Source organism: Dicentrarchus labrax, unplaced genomic scaffold, assembly GCF_905237075.1.
Source record: "Dicentrarchus labrax unplaced genomic scaffold, dlabrax2021, whole genome shotgun sequence".
In the NCBI taxonomy this organism is placed as follows: domain Eukaryota; kingdom Metazoa; phylum Chordata; class Actinopteri; family Moronidae; genus Dicentrarchus; species Dicentrarchus labrax.
The window spans coordinates 12,719,107-12,740,073 of record NW_026136721.1 but is presented as its reverse complement, the minus strand read 5'-3'; the positions used below and the strand labels follow the sequence as shown (position 1 = coordinate 12,740,073).

Genomic DNA, 20,967 nt, shown 5'->3' with positions numbered 1-20,967 from the left:
TTTGAAACAGCTATTCTGGTATCAAAGTTTAGCAACTCAGCACACTGCATACACTGTAAAGACTGTAAAGATTTCTTGGTGAAGTAGAAGTTTATTTCAGTGGCTCTGCAGTGCTGCTCCCCATCCAACACTTGATGCTTTTCAATGTGCACAGCAGACCTCCAAAAACAAGACAGACTCACCACTGTTGAGCAGCCTGGATAAACCTCTCTCTCTCTCTCTCTCTCTCTCTCTCCCACACACACACTATGATAAGATAATATGGCCTATATGAAGTTAATGAACTCTTTAAATGTATTTTCTTGTATTAAAACTGCCCCCTCCCCTCCCCTCTCTGTACACCCCCCTCCGTTGCCCGCTCTGAGCACACCTCCCTCTCCTCCAGTCCTCCTCCTCTTAAGGCTACTTCGCCAGATGGTGCAGCCTTTTCTTTTGTTTACCCATCGTCCCTGAGTTTACCTAACTAACCTAGCTACTAAACTATGGAAACCGCCCGACCAGCATCACCGTCGGACACCGACAAGTAAGTCATTTTTTATTTTTCCTGTTGGGTGAACCCGCTATATCGAACATCTTTGTCGGAACACTTTAAAAAAAAAAAAAAAAAAAGACCTGCATCCACCTTTTACTGAGCTATCCCTGCTTTACAACTCAGACGTATTGTACTCAGCTGTTGTCGTTTGCTGTCTCGCTGACTGATGGTAAAAGACAGATCCATACATGTAATCTGCATCCGATAATAGTGCCAATAATCAGAACTACGGAGTTAGACGGCCGCTCTTGTTGATACTGGGTTTTGACACCTGTGGAATAAGCTACCGTTCTTACTTTTATTTGTGATTTCTCAAACTAACTTTTGTCAATTTGTCCACATAACTGTTCGCTGTCTGACTGACAACTGGGAAAACCAATGACGGGATATGAAAGTCTGTGTACACCGCCGTTACCATAGCTACAGACCGACATTCCAAAGAACTGGAAATCGGGAGGCGGGACTATAGTTTAAGCATGGGTGGATGCACTTTTGAACAGCAAGTAACGGCAAGAAACTTTTTGTAACTCTCGTGAATTGACAGGGGGAAAAAAGCATGCACTTTTGAGTGTAAAGTGTCAAACACATAGTTGTTAATTTCTTTCACTAGCGACCATTGCAACCGTTGCTAACGTGTAGCTTTACTAGCATGTAACGTTGTTACGGCTAACTTTGCTAACGGTAACGCGTCGGCTAACCTCAGCTAACGTCAACATTTTGTTTACAGCTTCTTAGTGAAAGTTTTAGACTATTTATGAGCAGGTAGCCACTGAACACAAACCAAAGCAACAGTCCGCGTTGATAATGAGCGAATTTAAAGCTGAAGTTCCCCTGGCGTTGTTGTAGGCTGGGTCTGTCTTAACTTTACCTGCATGCCTGTCAGGTGTGAAAACGCCTCCAGTTTAAAAACACATTAGCCATTGGACAGCTGTGCCCTGACTCCACCCTGCACAGGTGTGGCTGTGTGTACAGACCTTTCCCCTTAACATGCGCTATTAACTGTCAGAAATGCCATTAATAATGATGTCGTGATGTACTGATAGTTTTCCTTTGATATTTTTGACGGTTTAATAACCATATTGTGCTCTTATGCCGCCTTATAGGCCAGACAGACTGTGTTTAATCTACTGTATGCTATAAAAGTATGATGGAAGCTCAAGTAGATACAGGCAAAGCATGAGGAGGAGGAGGACAGAGCTTTGATGACTAACTGGGTTGTGTTGTGCTGCAGGTATCTGAGCCTGTGAATTGGGAGAGAGCGGGTGACACCAGGATGGGAGTGCTGCAGTAGCAAGGCTGTGCCAAAACTGAGGCCAAACTTTCACCCCTCTGCTGCATTTAGAACTGCTACTCACTTTTTCGTAGCAGCTTGACGGCAGAGCAGTTTGACGAGACGGACGTTGGATATGTCCTGTGTTCCTGCGTGAGCGGAGCCTGGGGACGTATAATGACTGATTGAACTTTACTGAATCAATGGACAAGAGGAAGTTCCCTGGCACAATGTTCAGGCAAGTGGATGCATCATCCAAAAGACGCCCTTGTGGTGGAGGTGGACTCAACCTGCCCCAGCCTCCACCGCTACCCTCCTCCTCTAACCAGCAGGGTCGAATCCGGGCTGTTGAGGTGGCGAGAGGAAGAACAGGGTATGGCTTTACACTGTCAGGTCAAAGTCCATGTGTCCTCAGCTGCATCCTGAAAGGGAGTCCCGCAGACTATGTAGGTTTGCGTTCGGGAGACTACATCCTGTCCGTCAATGACATCAATGTCTCCAAGGCGTCCCATGAGGATGTGGTCAAACTGATTGGACGCTGCTCTGGTGTCTTGAAACTGGTCATTGCTGAGGGAGAACGTCCCAGGCGGCACCATCACCACCAACGCTCTGCTGGAAGCCGTCACCATAGCAGCAACACAATGGCAGCATCTTACCTGGACTCGTGCTCTAGCGATGATGAGCTGGATGGTTTCTATGACAACAGTGTTAATAACAACAATAACAGCAGGTCAGGTGGTGGGGCCCGTGGCGGGTGGTACAAACCCAAAATGGATTCTAAGCAGCTGGGCATCAACAGGGCAGAGAAAGTTGTGGCAGAGCTGCAGTCCGGAGGAATTTTTAATATGATCTTTGAGAACTCCAGCCACTCCTCGAGCAGCTCAGACAAGGACAGACCCGGGGTTAGCTCATCATCAAAGCCACGTCCACTGTCTGATCCAGAGTTTCCTCCATATCGGAACTCCTCCCGTTCTCAGAGCAACCCCAACCTGCTCTCCGAGGAGGAGATGGCCCAAGTTCTGAATGACGACTCAGTCTTCCTGGACTCAGACTTCCGTCATCTGCACCTTCACCACCATGAAGAGCAAGACTTGGACGTAGGAGATGGGGGAGACTTGGTCCTAGAGCCCAGCGAGGGCATCCTCAATGTGGGCATGATTGTTGGCTATCTGGGCTCCATTGAGCTGGCCTCCATAGGGACGAGCTTAGAGAATGACAGCCTGCAAGCCATCAGATGCAGCATGAGGCGCCTCCGGGCCGAGCAAAAGATCCATTCACTGGTCCTCATGAAGGTGCGCTTGAGTGTTTTTTTAACCACCTGATCATGATAAATTGTCAACTATATTTAGAAAAAAACTCTAAATTTCCAATAGGTTTTGAAACCTTGGATAATTTATCTCGTTGCCTTAAATGAGCTTTGTCATGCTGCATTTTAAGGGGCTGGAAAACCAGAAAAGAATTAACAAGATCACTTAACTTCAGCAGTATAAACACAGTATATCCACATGTGAAGTCTCATGTTGTGTAACTGTGATTGTCTTATGGCTACATCCTACCAGGTCATGCATGACAGTGTGCGTCTGTGCAGTGACAGAGGTCAGGTTCTGGCCACCTATCCAGCAGAAAAACTAGCCTTCAGTGCCTGTTGTCCCGATGACCGTCGATTCTTCGGACTGGTCACGATGCAGGCCACTGACGACCACGACGATCACTTCAGCAACGGACAAGATGAAGAGGGCAGTTTGAGGACTTCCTGTCACGTGTTCATCGTGGACCCAGAACTCTGTCATCACCAGGTATGAACAAAGAGACAGTGATGAGATGCAGTAAGGGGTTACAAATCACACTTAAAAAGAGAGAGCTGTTTTTTATCACAATATCACCAGAAAACTTTATCTTTATTTAACTTTATTTTGTTTGTACAGATATATACATAGGCTATTCCTATTTAAATGAAACATTATTAAGTATTGAACACTCAACCTTTAGTCAATAACGGCTGGAAATTTCTAACACAAAATGAAAGCAGCGGCCAAATGCTCAAAAACTGTTAATGAAAGTCTTTTTTATTCTGGCTTATTGGTTTAAAATGCTGACTGGTGTCGACCTCACAAGGTCTTCATCAGAGCTGAGAGAAACAAAGAAAAAAGGGGGTCTGGGGATTGTTTGACTTTTTTAATTAAAAAAAGTACACAAAACACAAAGCACCTGTTAATGACATTTATATAAATAAGTAAAATACCAAAATGTACTCATTCTTTGTCTGATCAAAGAATGAGTTAATAAGAATTAAAGTTTGACACTCAGCCTTACTGACAATGCCAGATTGAAAACCTAAAGTTAATTTAATCGAGAGTCAGTGATGCTATGCTACTAACAGCTACATTTTATGTAATTTATGCAGCAATTCAAATATTTTCCTATGCAATATTGTCGTTGAGAGAAAGTGATATTTATTGTAGAAAATGTCTGTTTGTTTCCTAAGGTCCATTTAGGTGTAGCTCTGAGGTTTGGCTTTGAGTGCACCCCCGACCCAGACACAGGAGGCTGCCTGGAATTCCCGCCCAGCTCTCAGCCTCTCCTCCAGTTTGTCTCTGTCCTCTACCGGGACATGGGGGACAATATTGAGGGGGTCCGGGCCCGAGCCTTCCATGATCCAGACAATGACGCCCAGCAGAACCACAGCACCAGCAGCAACAGTGACAGTGGGATCGGCAACTTTTTACCAGAAGAGAAGAGCAACAGAGTGCTTTTAGTAGACCTCGGAGGTCCCCCCAACCACAACCACACCTCTGGACCACGCCACTGGGACAGCCCACCTTCATCACAGCAGGCTTGGAGCCCCACCCTAGGAGCTGCAGCCTCCCACCCACCTCCTCCTCCTCCTCCGCCAGCTCTGAGAAATGGCCACTACCGTCACGAACCACACCTGGCTGACCTCCCTCACCCTCTCCCCTTGGCTCACCCTGATGTCCCCGGCAGGCACTCTCGAGGGGTCCACCCACACCACTACTCACCAGGGAAGCGGGGAGGAGCTGTGGGGGGAGGAGAAAAGAGAGGGGCTGGAGTAGGGGTGGAGCAGCAGCGGTGGCTGCCAGTCCATGTGCTGAGAGACTGGCGTCAGCAGCACCACCACAGCCACCTCCAGGGCCTGAGCAGCGATCAGGAGTCCTACGCCGAATCCACCGACGGATGGTCATCAGCTAACTGCAGCACCCTGCCCCCACCCATGAATAAGATCCCAGCTGACCGCTATCGGGCCCCACTGGCCCCCGGAGACCACCTGCCACCACCTGGAGGCAATCAGCCTCCTCCTCCATCACATCCCCACTCCCACACCCACCGACTGGCTGTTCAGAAAGATGAGTGGGCTAAGAAGCTGTTTGGTGCTGGGGATCGGGAGAGAGCTGGAGCAGAGAGGAGCGAAAGAGAGAAGAAACGAGGGAATTCAAAGGAGGGAGAGAAAAAGGTACATTTTTGATGAAGTTATGAACGTATTTCAATTAGTAATGGCCTTGATTTTTTGGTCAGTTTTCATGCTAATCGTATATTTTATTAATTTCTATTCACAATTCAACCCAATAAATAGCCAGTCATACTACAACACTGTATGAAGTTATGTGTTATACTGTGCCAGTTTGTGGTCTGTGGGCTTTTGGAAGAGTTGTGTTAAAACTGACCATGAGATGAGAAGCCCGGGGAGCAGGTAGCATCCCCCATCACATACCTCTGCTGTGGAAATTTACTCTGACTAGAGTGTGTCCAAGACTACAGTTTATTGAGGCTATAAATCCATCTGTGTTCATCCCAGTGCTCTCCATTGCATTCTCGCAATTCTCCTTTTCATTTAACCCATTCCGTCCTTGAATGAACTTTCTTGCTCAGAGGTAAAACTTTTCAGTGGTTTTTAAAGTTGCGGTGAACCTTGTTCACCCCACAGAACATCCCTTCATTATTCTGAATAATGTGAGCATCCCAGTTGGCTCTCTCCCCAGACTTGGTACAAGTGGATTGATAAGTTATTTATCCCCAGTGCTCCAGTATCAGATCATGTATTATGCACCAGCCAGGCATCTGCCTTCACCTGAAAACCACCTGTTTCCCATCGTAATGAGACTCAGTGTAACAGCAGAGCAGGCTGTAGACTAGTTTTAATGAAGTAAATATAAACAGTAGGGTGTTTGTTTGCTATCATGTAATGCACTGCATTTATGATATTATAGAGATTCAAACAAGGTTACATTAGTTATGTGACAAGCAGTAAATGAAAACACTCCCACCATTCCAATTAAGATTAAGCTACTCTTTAATACAGTGGCTGCAGTATTTTGTGAGAATCCATTTCCATTTGCACTGAGACACAGTGAGACACAGTGAGACACAGCACATTATTGGCTGGCTGTTTATTGTTTCCAGACAATGAAAGGAAGAGAGACAGAGTGTTAAAGATATATCCAGCCTGACTGGATTCCTGTCAGGTGAAAAACAGAATAAGAAGTATGTAGGAAACAGTTTCATTATCTCCACTACATTTACATATTAGAAAGCTACCGAGGATAGACTCTTGTTTCCTTGATATTGAAGAAGGCTGGTGCTCCCGTCCAGCAAAACTTGTGGCGGACAGGGTCCCAGAGACCCCCAGGGGACAATCGGAGGAAGTGTTTACAAGCCAAGGGCAGGGTAGAGTCTGACAGTGACAGGAATGTGGAGGTTAACCCCTCTGAACAATGTCCTCTGACTGGAGACACAGAGCTTTGGAGGCGGTCATGATAAGCCATGTTTACGGTTAAAATGCTGATTCTGCTGTGACAAATGTAGCTTTGCTGTATCACTGTGTTGAACTAACTTGTTACTGCATTGAATCTAGGTAATACAGTGTATTATGCCTTATCCTTAATTTATTTCTAGTGTTTGCCACAGGGTGGCACTGTTTGACTACCTAAACCTCCATAAGCCTCCTGCACTCTTGAATGTCCAGGGGAAACTCATTTAATAAAGTATAAATCCATTTTGGATTTCCATTCCCTTGTTACCTGAAGTTCATGAATTGAATCCTGACTGTTGAAATGTGATAGTGATTGTATCTATGTGTTGTAAAATCAAAGAGAGAGCCATTCAGTTTCAGCCCTTGTTATTCTGGTGCAGTTCATGTTTTTACAAGGAATAAGTGGTGTATTTGTGTGTGTGTTTGGTTTTTATGTTGACAGCTGTGCTGTCGTAAACAGGAAGGATGCCTCTTTTCTTTGACATAGCGTGTTTGTCTGTGTGTGTGTGCGTGTGTGCGTGTGTGTGTGCGTGTGTGTGTGTGTGTGTGTGTGTGTGTGTGTGTGTGTGAGTGTGTGTGTGAGAGAGAGAGAAGGGAGACAAGATGAGCTACAGAGATAAGAACTCTGAGTCTTCCACTAAAATGTAGTGTTTTTCTGAAAATCTCTGGTGCAGCCACACCCAAAACAACCGCAGTACTGCTGAGTCAGATCAACACTTTATCATCCCCTTTTAATCCAAACTCAGCCTCTCTAAAAATAATCTTTAACAGGATGGAGTGTTTGGCCCCACATGTAATGAATGTTCAAGTCGTGTTATCTGAAAAACACACACACACACACACACACACACACACACACACACACAGATGCAGAGTAGAATCAGTATCCAGGCAACACCACTGGTCATCTGCTGATGAAATGCCGACAAGACCTCCTAATCAGCCAGTCAGATTCAACATGTGTCACAGTTTGGCCTCTGGAGCCTGTCAGCATTGATTAATCACTCATTAGTCAACTGGGGTCCATTCATGGTCGCTCTCTCCAACAATGGAAAGAGATTTGCAAAATGCCATTTATGAGAGGAGAGAAAGTAGCCGAATACTTCTGTTGTGCTCTAAAACGAAAGGACAACAGTTGTTAAAAGGCTAATTGTAAACTTGAGAAGGCAACGCAAGACTAAGCTTCTTCCCCTCTTTGGTTTACAGCACTACTCAGTGGGGTTACATCATTGTCAGATGGCTTTTGACAATAAATCTTGATGACCCAATGACTAATTTTCAGATGGGCTTATTTTAGGCAGCGGTTTATGGCATCATCTAACAGCTGGCCAGTTCAAAAGTCATTCCAGTCAGTGGGTTTCCACTGTAGTAGTCCTTAAATTAAATTGCTATACCATCTTGAAAATTCTTCTGAACCATGTAATGCCATCCAATAAAAGGGCACAACATACTACGTCCCCACATACAACTCTGAGTGTTTTTGTTATTGTGTCCAACCCATTTGTGTCAGTGTTGTGTGTCTCTGTGCTATGGCTGTGGTTGCAGGGTTGACTAAAGTACTATCTGGTATTGCAGGCAAAATCACAGGAATGTACATATCTGTGTCTAACATGTGGAATTTGACATTTAAGTGGAAAAAAAAGAAACCTGTCTCAGACAGACATACGTGTGTATGCTTCAGGCAAAGCTGCACAAATCTCTTCATTTAAGATTTCATCTGAGACTGTCTACATGTGTCTTTATTTAATGGACAGTTTGAAATTAATTTGTCTATAACACCAGTCCCTCCAAACACACACACAGACAGCAGTCAGCAGTTGTAAGAAATACTGGCAGGCAGTTTATTTATGTGCTGTTTATCAAAACCTGTATCATGATTTTGATCATTTTGGTTTCAATGCAATATTATAAGATATTATCCAACAGGATGTTTTGATCTAAAACCTGTATGGATGAATTGACATTACATCCCATTAATGCACAACACTAATAAACTCACATAGTCTACAATCCACCAACAGTGTAAACACTGTAAAGCTTCCATGAGCTAATAAAACAAATGTAATTGAATATGGATATGTACGTTATTAAATTATTTATTGTTTGCATCTTTACTGTGAATGTTTTTTTTTTAAAGTTTTTATATTACAGCCTGATCGACTGGATGTTTGAGGTTTATACTAATATTTCATTTGATATTTGATAATGATATATCACCTACTATTATGTATATATTTTTACATAAACTAACATTTTTGTTAAAGATTTCTTAATGTAGTTTTTTTTTAAGAATTGTGACTAGGATACCTTCTGACTGGAACATTTTACAGTCTGAAAAACAACAACTCGTCAGTACTCTGGTAGACAAACTATGCAGACTTTCAATGACCTCAACCATATGTTTGACCTGTCTTTTTCTGCATTGTTACTTATCAGCAAGCTTATATGTCAGTACTGATACATCTGCCATTTATTGTCATGGTATTGTTTGCCAGTTAAGAGTGACAGAAAGTACACAGGGAGGGATGACATGTGAAATAAGACCTTGGCCAGACCAAGACCAGAGAAATTGTAGATCCATTTAAAGCCCCTCAGACTACCAAACAACCCTCCAATTTATGTCAATAAGTCAAATGAGAATTGTTTTCTGTTTATTCTCACCTGGAAGCTTCCTGTTACAACCTGTATTTTGCTGCTGGCCACTCCATTTGGAATCAAGTGCCTTGCTCAGTTAGAGCTCAGCAGTAGCTGTCGAAGGATGGGAGACACTCATTGTCGCCACACACATTTTCTAACCTTATTTAGGGATTATTACAAGCAACCTCATCAGCACTTCACTTCTCTGACTTTTTGGCTACTGCCACCCCCACGTGTATCTATATGTATTACATAAAGCATTTGTATATGTTCTCTCCTCAGGGTGGTCGGTTCCGTGGTCTGACCATGGGCTTCCCTCCTCTCCCCCAGCGCTCCTCAGCCAGACGCTCCTTTGGACGCTCCAAACGCCTCAGCCTAGCCCGCTCTCTGGATAACCTGGAGGTAGGAGCATATGCGTGCGCACATAGTAGCACACACACACACACACACACACACTCACTCTCTCTCTCTCTCTCTCTCTCTCTCTCTCTCTCTCTCTCTCTCTCTCTCTCTCTCTCTCTCACATACAGTACTCTGCCAAGTGTTATTGCAGTGCTCAAGCCTGGTCTGACCGCTGTGTTATTGTCACATTTGAGCCACACACGTACCATCCATCTCTAATAATAGCAGCTCATGCGCATTATACATCCTCACATGACACGTAAAGCCCCCTTCTCACATCACCGTGGCAACATACACACTGTCATGGACAGAGCTATCGTATAGAAAGAGCAGACATTTAAAGGCTGGTCTTTATGGACTGGGATTGGTGTACAGCAGGGCTAAGATGTTTCTAGCAAAAAAACCCCAATTATTAAAAAAACATATTATATTATTAAATGTTTATGCTCTTGTAGACAGGTGTTTTGGAGGATAAATTCATTGGCAAGAAAAGAAAGAACTCCCGCACACTGTCCTTTTCCCACCAGATAAAAACAGTTTTTGCCTGATGAAGGTCTAAGGACTCGAATGCAAGTGTGCAGGAACTCTCTCTTCTTTTGCCTGTGGATTTTTTGTGAGGTAAGAATGCTCTTTAAATATGTAGAATCCCTAATTGATTATTTTTCATAATCTGAGCACAGGGGACAGAGTGACAGCCTGTGCAGGAAGTCAGTCAATTAAGGGAACTTGGGATCCTAGTTCCATTTTTCATCTTAAAAATAAAAAAATAAAAAGTTTCAGTTTTGGCCATCCAGGGGAAAAAGTTTGGACGTCCCTGCTGTACAGATTTGATTGCAGGGAATTACTAAACTGAGGTTACTATTTGATATATGCAGCCATACACTTGTAGAAGGATTGCATATTCTGCTGAGTGGGCTCAGTATGGCTACACTGTTGCAAGAATTATACTTTTGCTCTCCTTTTAGCTGCAAGAAATGACCTGATATCCAGTCATTTGAGAGCCATGAGTTTTGCCTAACAATATGCCTATTTAGTTCTACTTTACAACATTTTCTAAAGAGAAAGACTGCAGTGGCGGCTGTAGTACTCAGGCAGGAACGATACAATAGACTGCTATTATGGCTACCACTGTAAATGCCCTTGAGGGAAGGCCTAAGTTTGCAGAAGGTTATATTAATCTTAGTTGTGTTGGGATTTAAATATATGATTTTCAGTTTCTAGCAGCTATTTCTGTCAGTTTTTTTAACTTAATGTGAGTGAAAAAACAGATATCTAAGTAGCTACAGGATAATGCTGTACCTTCGAGTTAAACACACCGAGTGTTCTTCTCATCATGGCCTGTATGTGTCTGTGTGTGAAGGTTAGCGAGACCAAAGCAGAGTCCTTCTGTCTGTGAGCAGGATTCATAACAGTAGTTCTGGCCATAAGATAGAGATCAGGAGAAAGCTAAATGTTTCCGCCGTTTAGTGGCTACTGAGGCACCTTGGGAGCAGATAAGCAGATCCCACACTGTCGCTTCAGTAGTGCATTTTTTTTAATATACATTTTTGGCATTCTTCCTTTACTGGACAGCACAGTAGAAAGAGACAGGAAATATGGGGGGAGAGAGAGAGCGAGACTGGGAATAACATGCTACAGTTCCTGGCTGGATTCAAACTGGACATGTTACGTCTTAAACTAATGGCCCCAAAACTATTTTAATTATAGTTAAAGCTGCTGTGTATGGTTTTTATGAGAAATAAATTCAGATTGAAGCAAATTCCTTAAAGTTAAAATCAATTTGCAAATCACTTGGTTCCTCAGATTGTCTTTCCTGACCACAAATTCACATTGTTGTTTGGTTTCACCTCAAACTATAAATTATTTTCTCAGTCCAAATGTATCTTTCATACAAATGTGTTCATTTCAATTATAAAACAAATCCGAACGGAAATGATTCATCACCAGGTGATTACATCAGAAGCTCCAGTGCATTTTTGCAGACATTTGAATTGCCCACCATTTTGTGTGTTCAAACGGGTAGATCTTTCTGTCTCATTGCCAAACCATCCCATGGCAGGGTTTCTCTCCCCCCACAATCCTCCATCCCCCTCTATTCTACCTTTTTCTTCCGGTCGTTAGGCCTTTTTCTCTTGCAGCACATGCGGTAATGTCCACAAACAGAGAGGTCTTTGTGTTGTGGGAGAGGGGAGGAGAGAGAGATGAGTGTGTGTGTGTGTGTGTGTGTGTGTGTGTGTGTGTGTGTGTGTGTGTGGTTGCGTGGTGTTTGTGTTTGTGTGGTGATGGTGGTGGGGGGTAATGGGGTTTGAAGTGTTGGCTTGCACTTCTAATGAGCTCTGATGAGCAACAAGCTGACATTCCCCTCGTTAGTGAGGCATCAACACAAAAGCACATACAGTATATAGACCGCACATGCATTAACACACACACACGCACGCACGCACACACACACACACACACACACACACACACACACACACACACACACACACACACACACACACACACACACACAGTTTTCAGGCATCTTGTTAGCTGTGCCATTTAAGGTTCCAGCAGATTTCAGACTTCATGCTGTATTGAAGTGCGTGTGCATGTGTGTGTGTGTGTGTGCGTGTGCGTGTGCGTGTGTGTGTGTGTGTGTGTGTGTGTGTGTGTGTGTGTGTGTGTGTGTGTGTGTGTGTGAGTGTGCACGCAGTACTGTACTGTATATATATATATATATATATGTGTGTGTGTGTTTATGTCTGCCAGAGCTTGAGGCTTGCAGCTTATCTTGTGATGGGTCTGATTGTAGAGCTTAACCATTACACACTCACACACACATGCAAACAACAAAACAAACAAACAGACAATGTCTTATGACAGCAGTAAGGGGAAGGAAGCCAGGCCAGACACATCTGCTTTCCTCTAGATGTGTGTGTCTGGATTTCAGTTGTCTGATGAACTGCCATATGTGTCATATATGCGCACTCAGGCTAAGGGACACTGTTAAATAAAATAAACTACTTTGTTTAAAACCACAGAAAGCTATTGTAGAGCGCACCTTCAACCAGATGAAAACACAGCCTGAATTAACCATTTCGAAGGACACGAACAATCCTAAAGTGGTCCTCCAAGGTTGAAGTCTGAACAGCAAGGTGATTGTCAGCACGCAATTGTATCAGCCATTTACTAAAATAAGACTGATAATCAGAATCAGAATCAGAATTTTGATTATTGCCAAGTAGGTTTTTACATGAAAACAAGCTCAAATAATCATTCAGAGGTTGAACGCACAAATATAAGTACCAAACAATAGGCTGATTACAAGGTTGATTGCTGCTGTTTCCTCCATGAGCTGCAACATAATGATAGGTGGAGGAAGATGCAGTTTCTCTCCAGTGGAGCTCAAGTGTTGGTGGTGGGAGAGATAATTCCAACGCAAGCTCTGCAGCACAACAAAGCTGTTTTACCTGCTGCACATGGTGTAAAATTCTGGCAGACATGACTGCAAACATTTATTAAATATAATTTTTGAGGGGAATTTCATATGGTTTACAAGCAAGTTAATGTGAGCTCCCCCTGTTTCAGTCTTCTGCTAATTTTACAAGCAAGTAAAAGAAAGCATTGACTAGCCAATTATGGGCTGCCTACAGTAAAATAAGTGGTTTGTGAATTGGACAGTGCTGTTGTTCAGCTCAATGCTGATAACAAATTAAATAATTCATGTACAAGAATAGTTAAAGTAATACTGAACACTTATAAACACTTAAAATTATCAAATGAATGGTCATGAACATAAGAGGATTTACAGAATTATACTTTGCACTTTTAATTTTTGCTGAGGATAACATTAAGAACACTCTGGACTTTCTAGATTTACATAATATGTACATGTCGAAGTCAGTCATTAGTTACTACCAAGCTTATCTATCTATCACCAACTACATCGATGTGACCCTGTGTGTGTGCTTATGTTATTATATGTACATGCTTGTTTTTGCATTTCAGTGTGACTTTTCCAAAAGCTAATTGATTTAGAGCCCTAATGTTGGCTTCTTCCCCACTGAGACAAATCTAGTCTGTTTTTCCATGGGGAAGGGTGGGAACTCTCAAATGATCTTGCACACAAACACGCATCATGGCTTCTAACCCTAAGACACGCACCTGACTGCTCTGAGGTCAGATCACCTTAAAGCAATATTTGAACTTTGTTGGAACCTGTTCAGTTTTAGTGCAAGTTCAGGATCAGTCAGCCTCCCAACAAACCTCCACGTGATCTAATCCTACGTTCACATTTTTTCCAAGTCCATCCTAATAACAATCACAAGCCCTTTTGTACATTAAAAACATTGCTGGTCACTGTGATCATTCCTCCGGTCTTTACTGGCTATTAACAGATCCCTTCGTAATGTGATTACAATCTAAGAAATCTGAGACAAAATCTACAGCCCTTGTTCCGTGCAAAAATGCATTCTAAAGTTCAGCTGAAGCTAATATGTGGCTTCAGAAGTTCTTCAAAACAAGTCTTCTTCACAAGTCATGGTAATTTCAGTGCTAAGTTCCCTCTTTCTGTATCCACAGACAGCGTTTCCTTTCTGAGCTGCAGGAGAGCACAGTAACAAAAAGAGTCAATTTTGTACTAAAAAGCTACCCACTTGATTTGACCAACTCTGACTGCGTTGGCCCCATGTTAACTTTGGAAAGCAATCTTTCACAGAACGAGGACTTTGTCCCTCATCACGTACATCTTCTCCTCTTCTGCCCAGTTTGGACAGGGGAAATGATTAAAGCAACCAAAAATAGTTTGGGCATGTGAATATTGTTTTCAGACAGACTTGAAAAATTGTCCATTTAATGGCTCAGTTGCTCAGTTGTTGTTCTATTTTCTGTGGAGGACCGTGAGGTACAGTTGAAAGCTCTGGAAAGCTAGAAAGTTGGCCTTGGCTTAAGAGTGTTTTTATTTTTTTTGTAAGAATGAGTTATTATTGATGATAATTAGCAAGTCAAGGACTCGGATAAAATGAAGATGGAGACCAAACACAAACCCTGAGAGAGGGCTGTGCTAGTAATTTAGTGTTTCACTTCCATACAGCTGGGGGACATATGAGAGACAATAAAAAAAGAATGGTCAAATCGAAGCAGCAGAGGCTGAGAAAACTAAAGTCTGGATATGAGTCAAGTTTATAAAAACACTGGATCCTAGAATTCCCATGATGTCGCTCAATACTATCATTCATCCCCATCTCGTTAGTGCCAAAGCCTTTCACTTATTAGTGCCCACTTTATTTCCCAGTTTGACATTTGTGGTCTCAAATCCAACCTCAGATAATAACCCTGATGAGGTCATCAGGGTTATTTTCTCAGACTTAAGAAAGCTCCCAGTGTAGGCACAGAGGATATTATACAACTAGTTTTTAAAAGTTGAGTCGCACTAATTGGTGGGGTTCCCCTTCAAAACAAAACAGAAATATATTCTTTTATATCCTGTGTAACCTGCTTTTTACACGTAGCCTGTATCACTGTTGAAAATGGAAATGGACACATGAATAGACTTTGTAGTTGTCCACATCTCCTAGTTACAATACAATATTATGTGAAAACAGGACCTAAATACTGAGTACTTCAAAACACTTCCCAAAACTGTTTCAAAGTGACATTCTAATGAGCAATATTGTGAAAAACATTGTGTTCCTGTGGGTTGACATTGAATGCCTCCTGTCTGTATAGTGCTCTCTTGGTTATTTATCAGTGCTGAGTGTGAGTGAGCTGGTGCTTCACCCGCTGTCCTCACCCCCGGGCCAAGTGAAGGACGGGTGGGAGGGTGTGGGGGGGTGAGTACCTCCACTCTGTGTCAAGGCATGTAAAGGAATGCAGTTTCATCTTAGTTCAGGTGTACACAGCCTGATCATTGCTAAAGATATCAATCCTTGCTGTCAAATGGAGGATCTCCCTGTTTTCTCTACATATCTCTTTCTTTGTCTTCCTGTCTGCCTGCCTCCCCCCCTCCACCCACCATGAATGCCAGTTTACTCTCCGTGCTCCAGACGTGCATGGGGCATACTAAGCAGATGACAGAAGAGCTCTGAGGGTAACACATTCAACTCAGCGATCATTTTATGTGGGGGTGTATGTTCCTTAATGGCAAGGGGTCTCCCTCTGCAGCCGTGCCTCTGCATTTGTCTGAGTGTGTGTGTGTGTGTGTGTGTGTGTGTGTGTGTGTGTGTGTGTGTGTGTGTGTGTGTGTGTGTGTGTGTGCGCATCTTTCAGCCCACAGCAGTGTGGGTGGAATAGAAATTATACAAGGGTGGGTGGAAAAGCAGAGAAAGAGGAGGGGGAGAGCAGAAGAGAGGCAAGTCGAGGGAGACGATAGAGAGGGAGGAGGAGGGGGGATGAGAGAGAGGGCGAGAGGGAAGGGGAATCTAGCGACAGCGACATTCTGCAGCGGTTTGGACATTTGAAAGCCATCAAGCTTTGCGGCTTCGTCTCTCCGCGCGCACACACACACACACACATACACACACTCACACACACTCACTGACACACACACACACACACACACACACACACACACATTCAACAGCTGATGACAATGTGTACTGGGGGAAGGTCTCACATGCAGTGCTGAGGATTACTTGTCTCTTCCTTCATGGAGCAGCAAACTTTGAGCGTGGATCCTGGAACGGCCGCTGATCCAGTGAGTTAACAAGCTGTTTGTTCACGTGTGTATGTCTGTGTGCTTGTAGGAATTTATGGGAGTGTGTGTGTGTGTGTGTGTGTGTGTGTTGTGTGTGTGTTTGCTCTCCCTATATTTTATGCAGCCTATATGATCCCTCTGATGACTCCCTTGCTCTGTCACATATAGCATCCAGGCTGTGTTACACAGTCATGACTGTTTTAGACCAACATTGCTGGAGCAGATTATTCTAAAGCTTTATATGTACAAACAGTCTAACAAAACCTCCTGTTTGATGTTGTTTTTGTGGAGTTGTCAATTCATGCTAATCAGTCAAATACATATTTATTTAGTGCTACAATTAAGAAAATGTCCTTAAAGTTTCAGGCCTATCTCTGCGATAACAGATCATGTGACCTGTGCAGGAGTTAAAGGGAGACCTGTTGAGTCTTTGGTTCAGTCCGTTTGACTAGAAACTGTATTTGTTTTTGTTCCATGGGACTTAAAGAATATTATTTTATGTAAAAAATGTTTGTCTGATTGTTAATGTGATCTCCTATTGAAAATATCACCATGCCAAGTAGTTAGTGTATGTCTAATTGTAGAAATACTAATATAATTTATCTGTTAGGCTAAATGTAGATGTAAAAAAACTGCTAATGTATATAGTGTTAAGCAATGTGGTCATGGTGTCCACAGTATTGTATTTATGTAGTGTAATAGGTCAGTAGATGAGTGTGTATGTGTCTGTACATTTTAAGCGAAGAGCTTTTGACACTCTGGTGGAGAGCAGCACAGGACATTATTTCACTAAACACAACAGTGAGAAAAGAGCAGCATGCAAGCCCTCTGACCCAGCACACGCACACACACACACACACACACACACACACACACACACACACACACACACACACACACACACAGACATAAAAAACTCATTCACATAGTGAAAAAAAAAAGTGAATAAGCACACAATCAGACACCCAAAGATAAGAACCTGCACACACATTTCTTCTTCTATGTGTGTGTATTCTCCCTGTGTGTGTTCCTCGTGATATCCCCTGGGAGCAGAGTGTGTTGGGGAAGGAAAATCAGATGATGAGACAGGATCAACGCTGCTCCTGTACACGAAACACCTCAGGAGGCCAGGAGTCACATCAGACGTAGCTCCAATTTCAAATAAACACAAATGCTTCTTTTTTATCTTCATCAAGTGCCAGATGGGTGCAGTTTAGCACATCAGCACAATCAAGCAATGTCATGTGATAAGTTAGTCGCAGCACTGTTAACTTAAAAAGTGTAGACAAAAGAGAGAAAAGGCTTACCAGTCTGAGGCTGTGGTTTGCAGCAGCTGTTAATTTCTGTTTTTCACTCAGTCTGTTGGTGAAGGTCTGCATTTGACCGCTGTTCCTATTTACTGGTGGAGTTTTCCTGTTTGGCATGAGTCATCATGATTTTCAAGATTTCTCCTCTTTCCAATTTTTGCATAATTATGCAGTGTTTGTGGCTTCTGCACCAGCAACTACTGTAAATCACAACTTTTAAAAGGCACTACACATGCAAGTTATCTTCAGTTGAATATCAAGTATGTGTCATCTTTAATGCAGATTTGACAGTCACCAGTTTTCAAATACACACAAGACGTACACAAACATACACAAAGCAGTAAAAGTAATTGATTAGAAGGAAGCAGAAGTTTTTCTCCTGCTCTGCTCTATTCAATGCTTCACCTCTCTCAGCAGAGGGCAATGTTGAGTTTTGTTGAATCACAGTGTTTGCGTGCAAGGCAGAGAAACAGAGAGATCATAAACTCTTTTCTGCAGGAAAAAATATTGACAGAGTTGAGAGTTTGAGTTTGAAAGTGCGCTAATACAAGCTTTGAATTTTCATCTATTTGTAACTGCTGGTTAAACCATGAAGGAAAACCACCTGTTGATTCCTCCTGAGCTGCTGTCTCTCTCATGTACTTCATGTAAGACCTTGTTTCAAGTTCCCATAGGGTTCTGCAATATGTTGGCATACAATGAAATCATAGGAATGTTAATGGTTGGGGATTTTACTAAACTTTAATAGCAAGGTAGCTAAGCCTTTTATCTCTGCGTGAATCAGTCCATGGCAGGCAGTGTTGAAAATCCGTGAGCAGGACTACTTTATCCTGAATTTACAGGATTTATGTATCAATGCAATGAAACCCCTGAATTTGTCAGGGGTTTCATTTACTGAATATAATTGAATATAATAATGATCATTATTTTATCACAAAATTTCCACAAAATGTCCTATATCACAATATAATATTGTGGTGTTTGTGCAAAACTGCAATCTAACTTGTTATTTAGTATGTCAGCATGTTCCAAACGCAGACAAATGGCATCTGCAAGGACAACAAACAGTAACCAGTTATAAATAACCAACAAGATAATACACATAGAGGCTGACAAATATAGTAAACCCCTTGGCTAGCCAACCATGTATATACACTACTCACAAAAAGTTAGGGATATTCCACTTTCGGGTGAAATTTTATGAAAATGTAAAAATTTTATTTTATGTACATTCTGAAATTCCATCCGAAAGCTGAATATCCCTAACTTTTTGTGAGTAGTGTATTAGCCATGTATGTGGTTTGCTTAAAACAGTTTTACAGAAATGCACTCCAGAAGCATAAAGAATGTTCTCAATATTAACTTTTCACATGTGTCCTGCATGTGTGCTTGTACACGCATGCATGTGTGCTTGTACACGCATGTGTGTCTGTTTCTGTGTGTAGTAGCCCTGTTGTGTTACTGTCATCTGATATTTGCAGAAGAGAATATTTCCCTTTTATGTTGAACGGCCCTAGAAAAGACCATGCATCTAATGTACGCACACACACACAAAGGAAATAGAGCTGCTTGGCTAGACCACAGGAATGAGGCTAAAGAGAGGAGTAAGATATGAGAAATTGCCTCTCTTCTTCTTTTTTCTCCTCCTCCCCTCTCTTCTTTTTTCTCATCAGGATGTGGATTTAGCCAACTTAATCTTTGTCACATCCCTCTTATCCTGTGTTGGCGCCCGGTACGTCTCTCTTCCCCTCCACTGACTGATGTGTTTTGGGCCGAATTGAGCACAGGTTACTCATACACCACTCATTGTTCTTCCTGGCCTGTCAAAGATGTGTTAGAGACCAGTGTGCTGTTCTTAAACTGAGTGCCTGAGGTTTGACTTTTGAGGAGCATTTGATAAAATTAGCAGAACCAGGCAAACTTGGAAGTTTTAAAAGCGAGGGGTCCACTGGGCAGCCTCTTTAGCGTTAGATCCTCTGGCAATTAGGACCTTGGCAGCGCCTTCAGCCTCAGTGTGTGTGTGTGTGTGTGTGTGTGTGTGTGTGTGTGTGTGTGTGTGTGTGTGTGTGTGTGTGTGTGTGTGTGTGTGTGTGTGTGTGTGTGTGTGTGTGTATGGTGTGGTGTTAGTCGGGGAGCACGGTGCTGGAGCCATCCCTGATGTTGCTGTGATACAGGGACGTGGAAGGTTAACATTAACTTTAACAACAATATGGCACTGGGTTTTGAGCTCTATGGCCTCAAATGGTGCTTATGATTCTGTAAAGAGGGCAGTGAAAATGTCTGTTTTGGGCTAGCGGCGTTCAAATGACACTTTTCCATTAGAAATATTGGGGGTGAAAATTGTAGTGGACATAGCTCTTAATGTTTACTGGTTTTCTAATGTTTTTAGTGGGTGCAGCTCTTTTATGTTTTTGATTCTTCTGGGATACAGAGACAGATGTCAGTAACTGGACTACTTTATAGGCAGTTGAAAAACATTTAGATTCACTACAGCTTTAGAGTCTGGCAGTCATAAAAGCCCAGTTCTGGGAGTAAACACTAGTAGAAACACTCACACACTTAATGCTATGAAAATGTCTATCTCTGAAATAGAATATTTATTATATATATATTATATATTTGTAATTAAGCAGCCACAAGCATTTATACATACACACACACACACACACACACACACACACAAACACACATGTTAGCTGTTGTCTGCTGGACTGTTTTACTGGTTGTGTCTTCCTATCACATCACTGTACTGTAAATACCAGTGAGTCAGAGACAATGACATCAAGAGGAAAGACTGTGGAGGTATAGGAGAAGGTGTAACAGAAACTTTTTTTTGCCAAAACAGGAAATTAGGGGGAGCTAGGTGCAGTCTCAAGACCATGTGCACATATTCAATTGCAGCCTTTGTTTGTGTGTAAGGGTGTGTGTGCTGAAGTAGGCTGTGAAGTACGTTGTTAGCCTCAGCTGACCTTTTAACAAACCTACAGGAACTTCTTCAATCTTTCCAAAACAGACGATGGGGAATAAACTCTTTCTCCTCTTCCTCTTCACTCTTTTTCCCCCCTCTTCTCGTCTCCCTCTGCTTATTATACACAAACAAGGAAGACATTTCATTTCTTCAATCAGCAGAAAGCATCAGACACGGTTGTATCTGATCACACCTAAACCTGCCTAACTATGATTTGAACAGGGAGGAGAAGGAGGAGGGTAGAGAGATAAGGGCTGTGCTGCTGCGTGATTGGCAGACTGACCTTTGTTCCCTCCCCCTCTCGGTAACTGCTACCCGATGGGGGCGTGTCACTATGGAAACTGAGCCGTGTGTGTGAGTGTCTGCGAGAGAATGGAACTTCCTAGTCAGTCTGTCAGCTAAGTGTG

At 42.7% G+C, this 20,967-nt stretch overlaps 1 protein-coding gene across 4 annotated transcripts in view; it reads left to right on the top strand.

Moving 5' to 3' along the window:
- The first annotated feature begins 404 nt into the window (after nucleotides 1-404).
- rgs12b (regulator of G protein signaling 12b) overlaps nucleotides 405-20,967 on the top strand; it is a 43,657-nt gene continuing 23,094 nt past the window's right edge. For 3 of the 4 annotated variants that reach the window (XM_051384477.1, XM_051384475.1, XM_051384478.1), the window contains exons 1-5: nucleotides 406-523; nucleotides 1,764-3,094; nucleotides 3,362-3,598; nucleotides 4,288-5,271; nucleotides 9,487-9,606. In XM_051384477.1, coding sequence (XP_051240437.1) covers nucleotides 2,006-3,094; nucleotides 3,362-3,598; nucleotides 4,288-5,271; nucleotides 9,487-9,606 — 2,430 coding nt within the window. In that variant the 5' untranslated portion in view covers nucleotides 406-523; nucleotides 1,764-2,005. Of the gene's footprint in view, nucleotides 524-1,763; nucleotides 3,095-3,361; nucleotides 3,599-4,287; nucleotides 5,272-9,486; nucleotides 9,607-20,967 lie in introns of all 4 variants that reach the window. The other variant, XM_051384479.1, reaches the window with a different exon arrangement.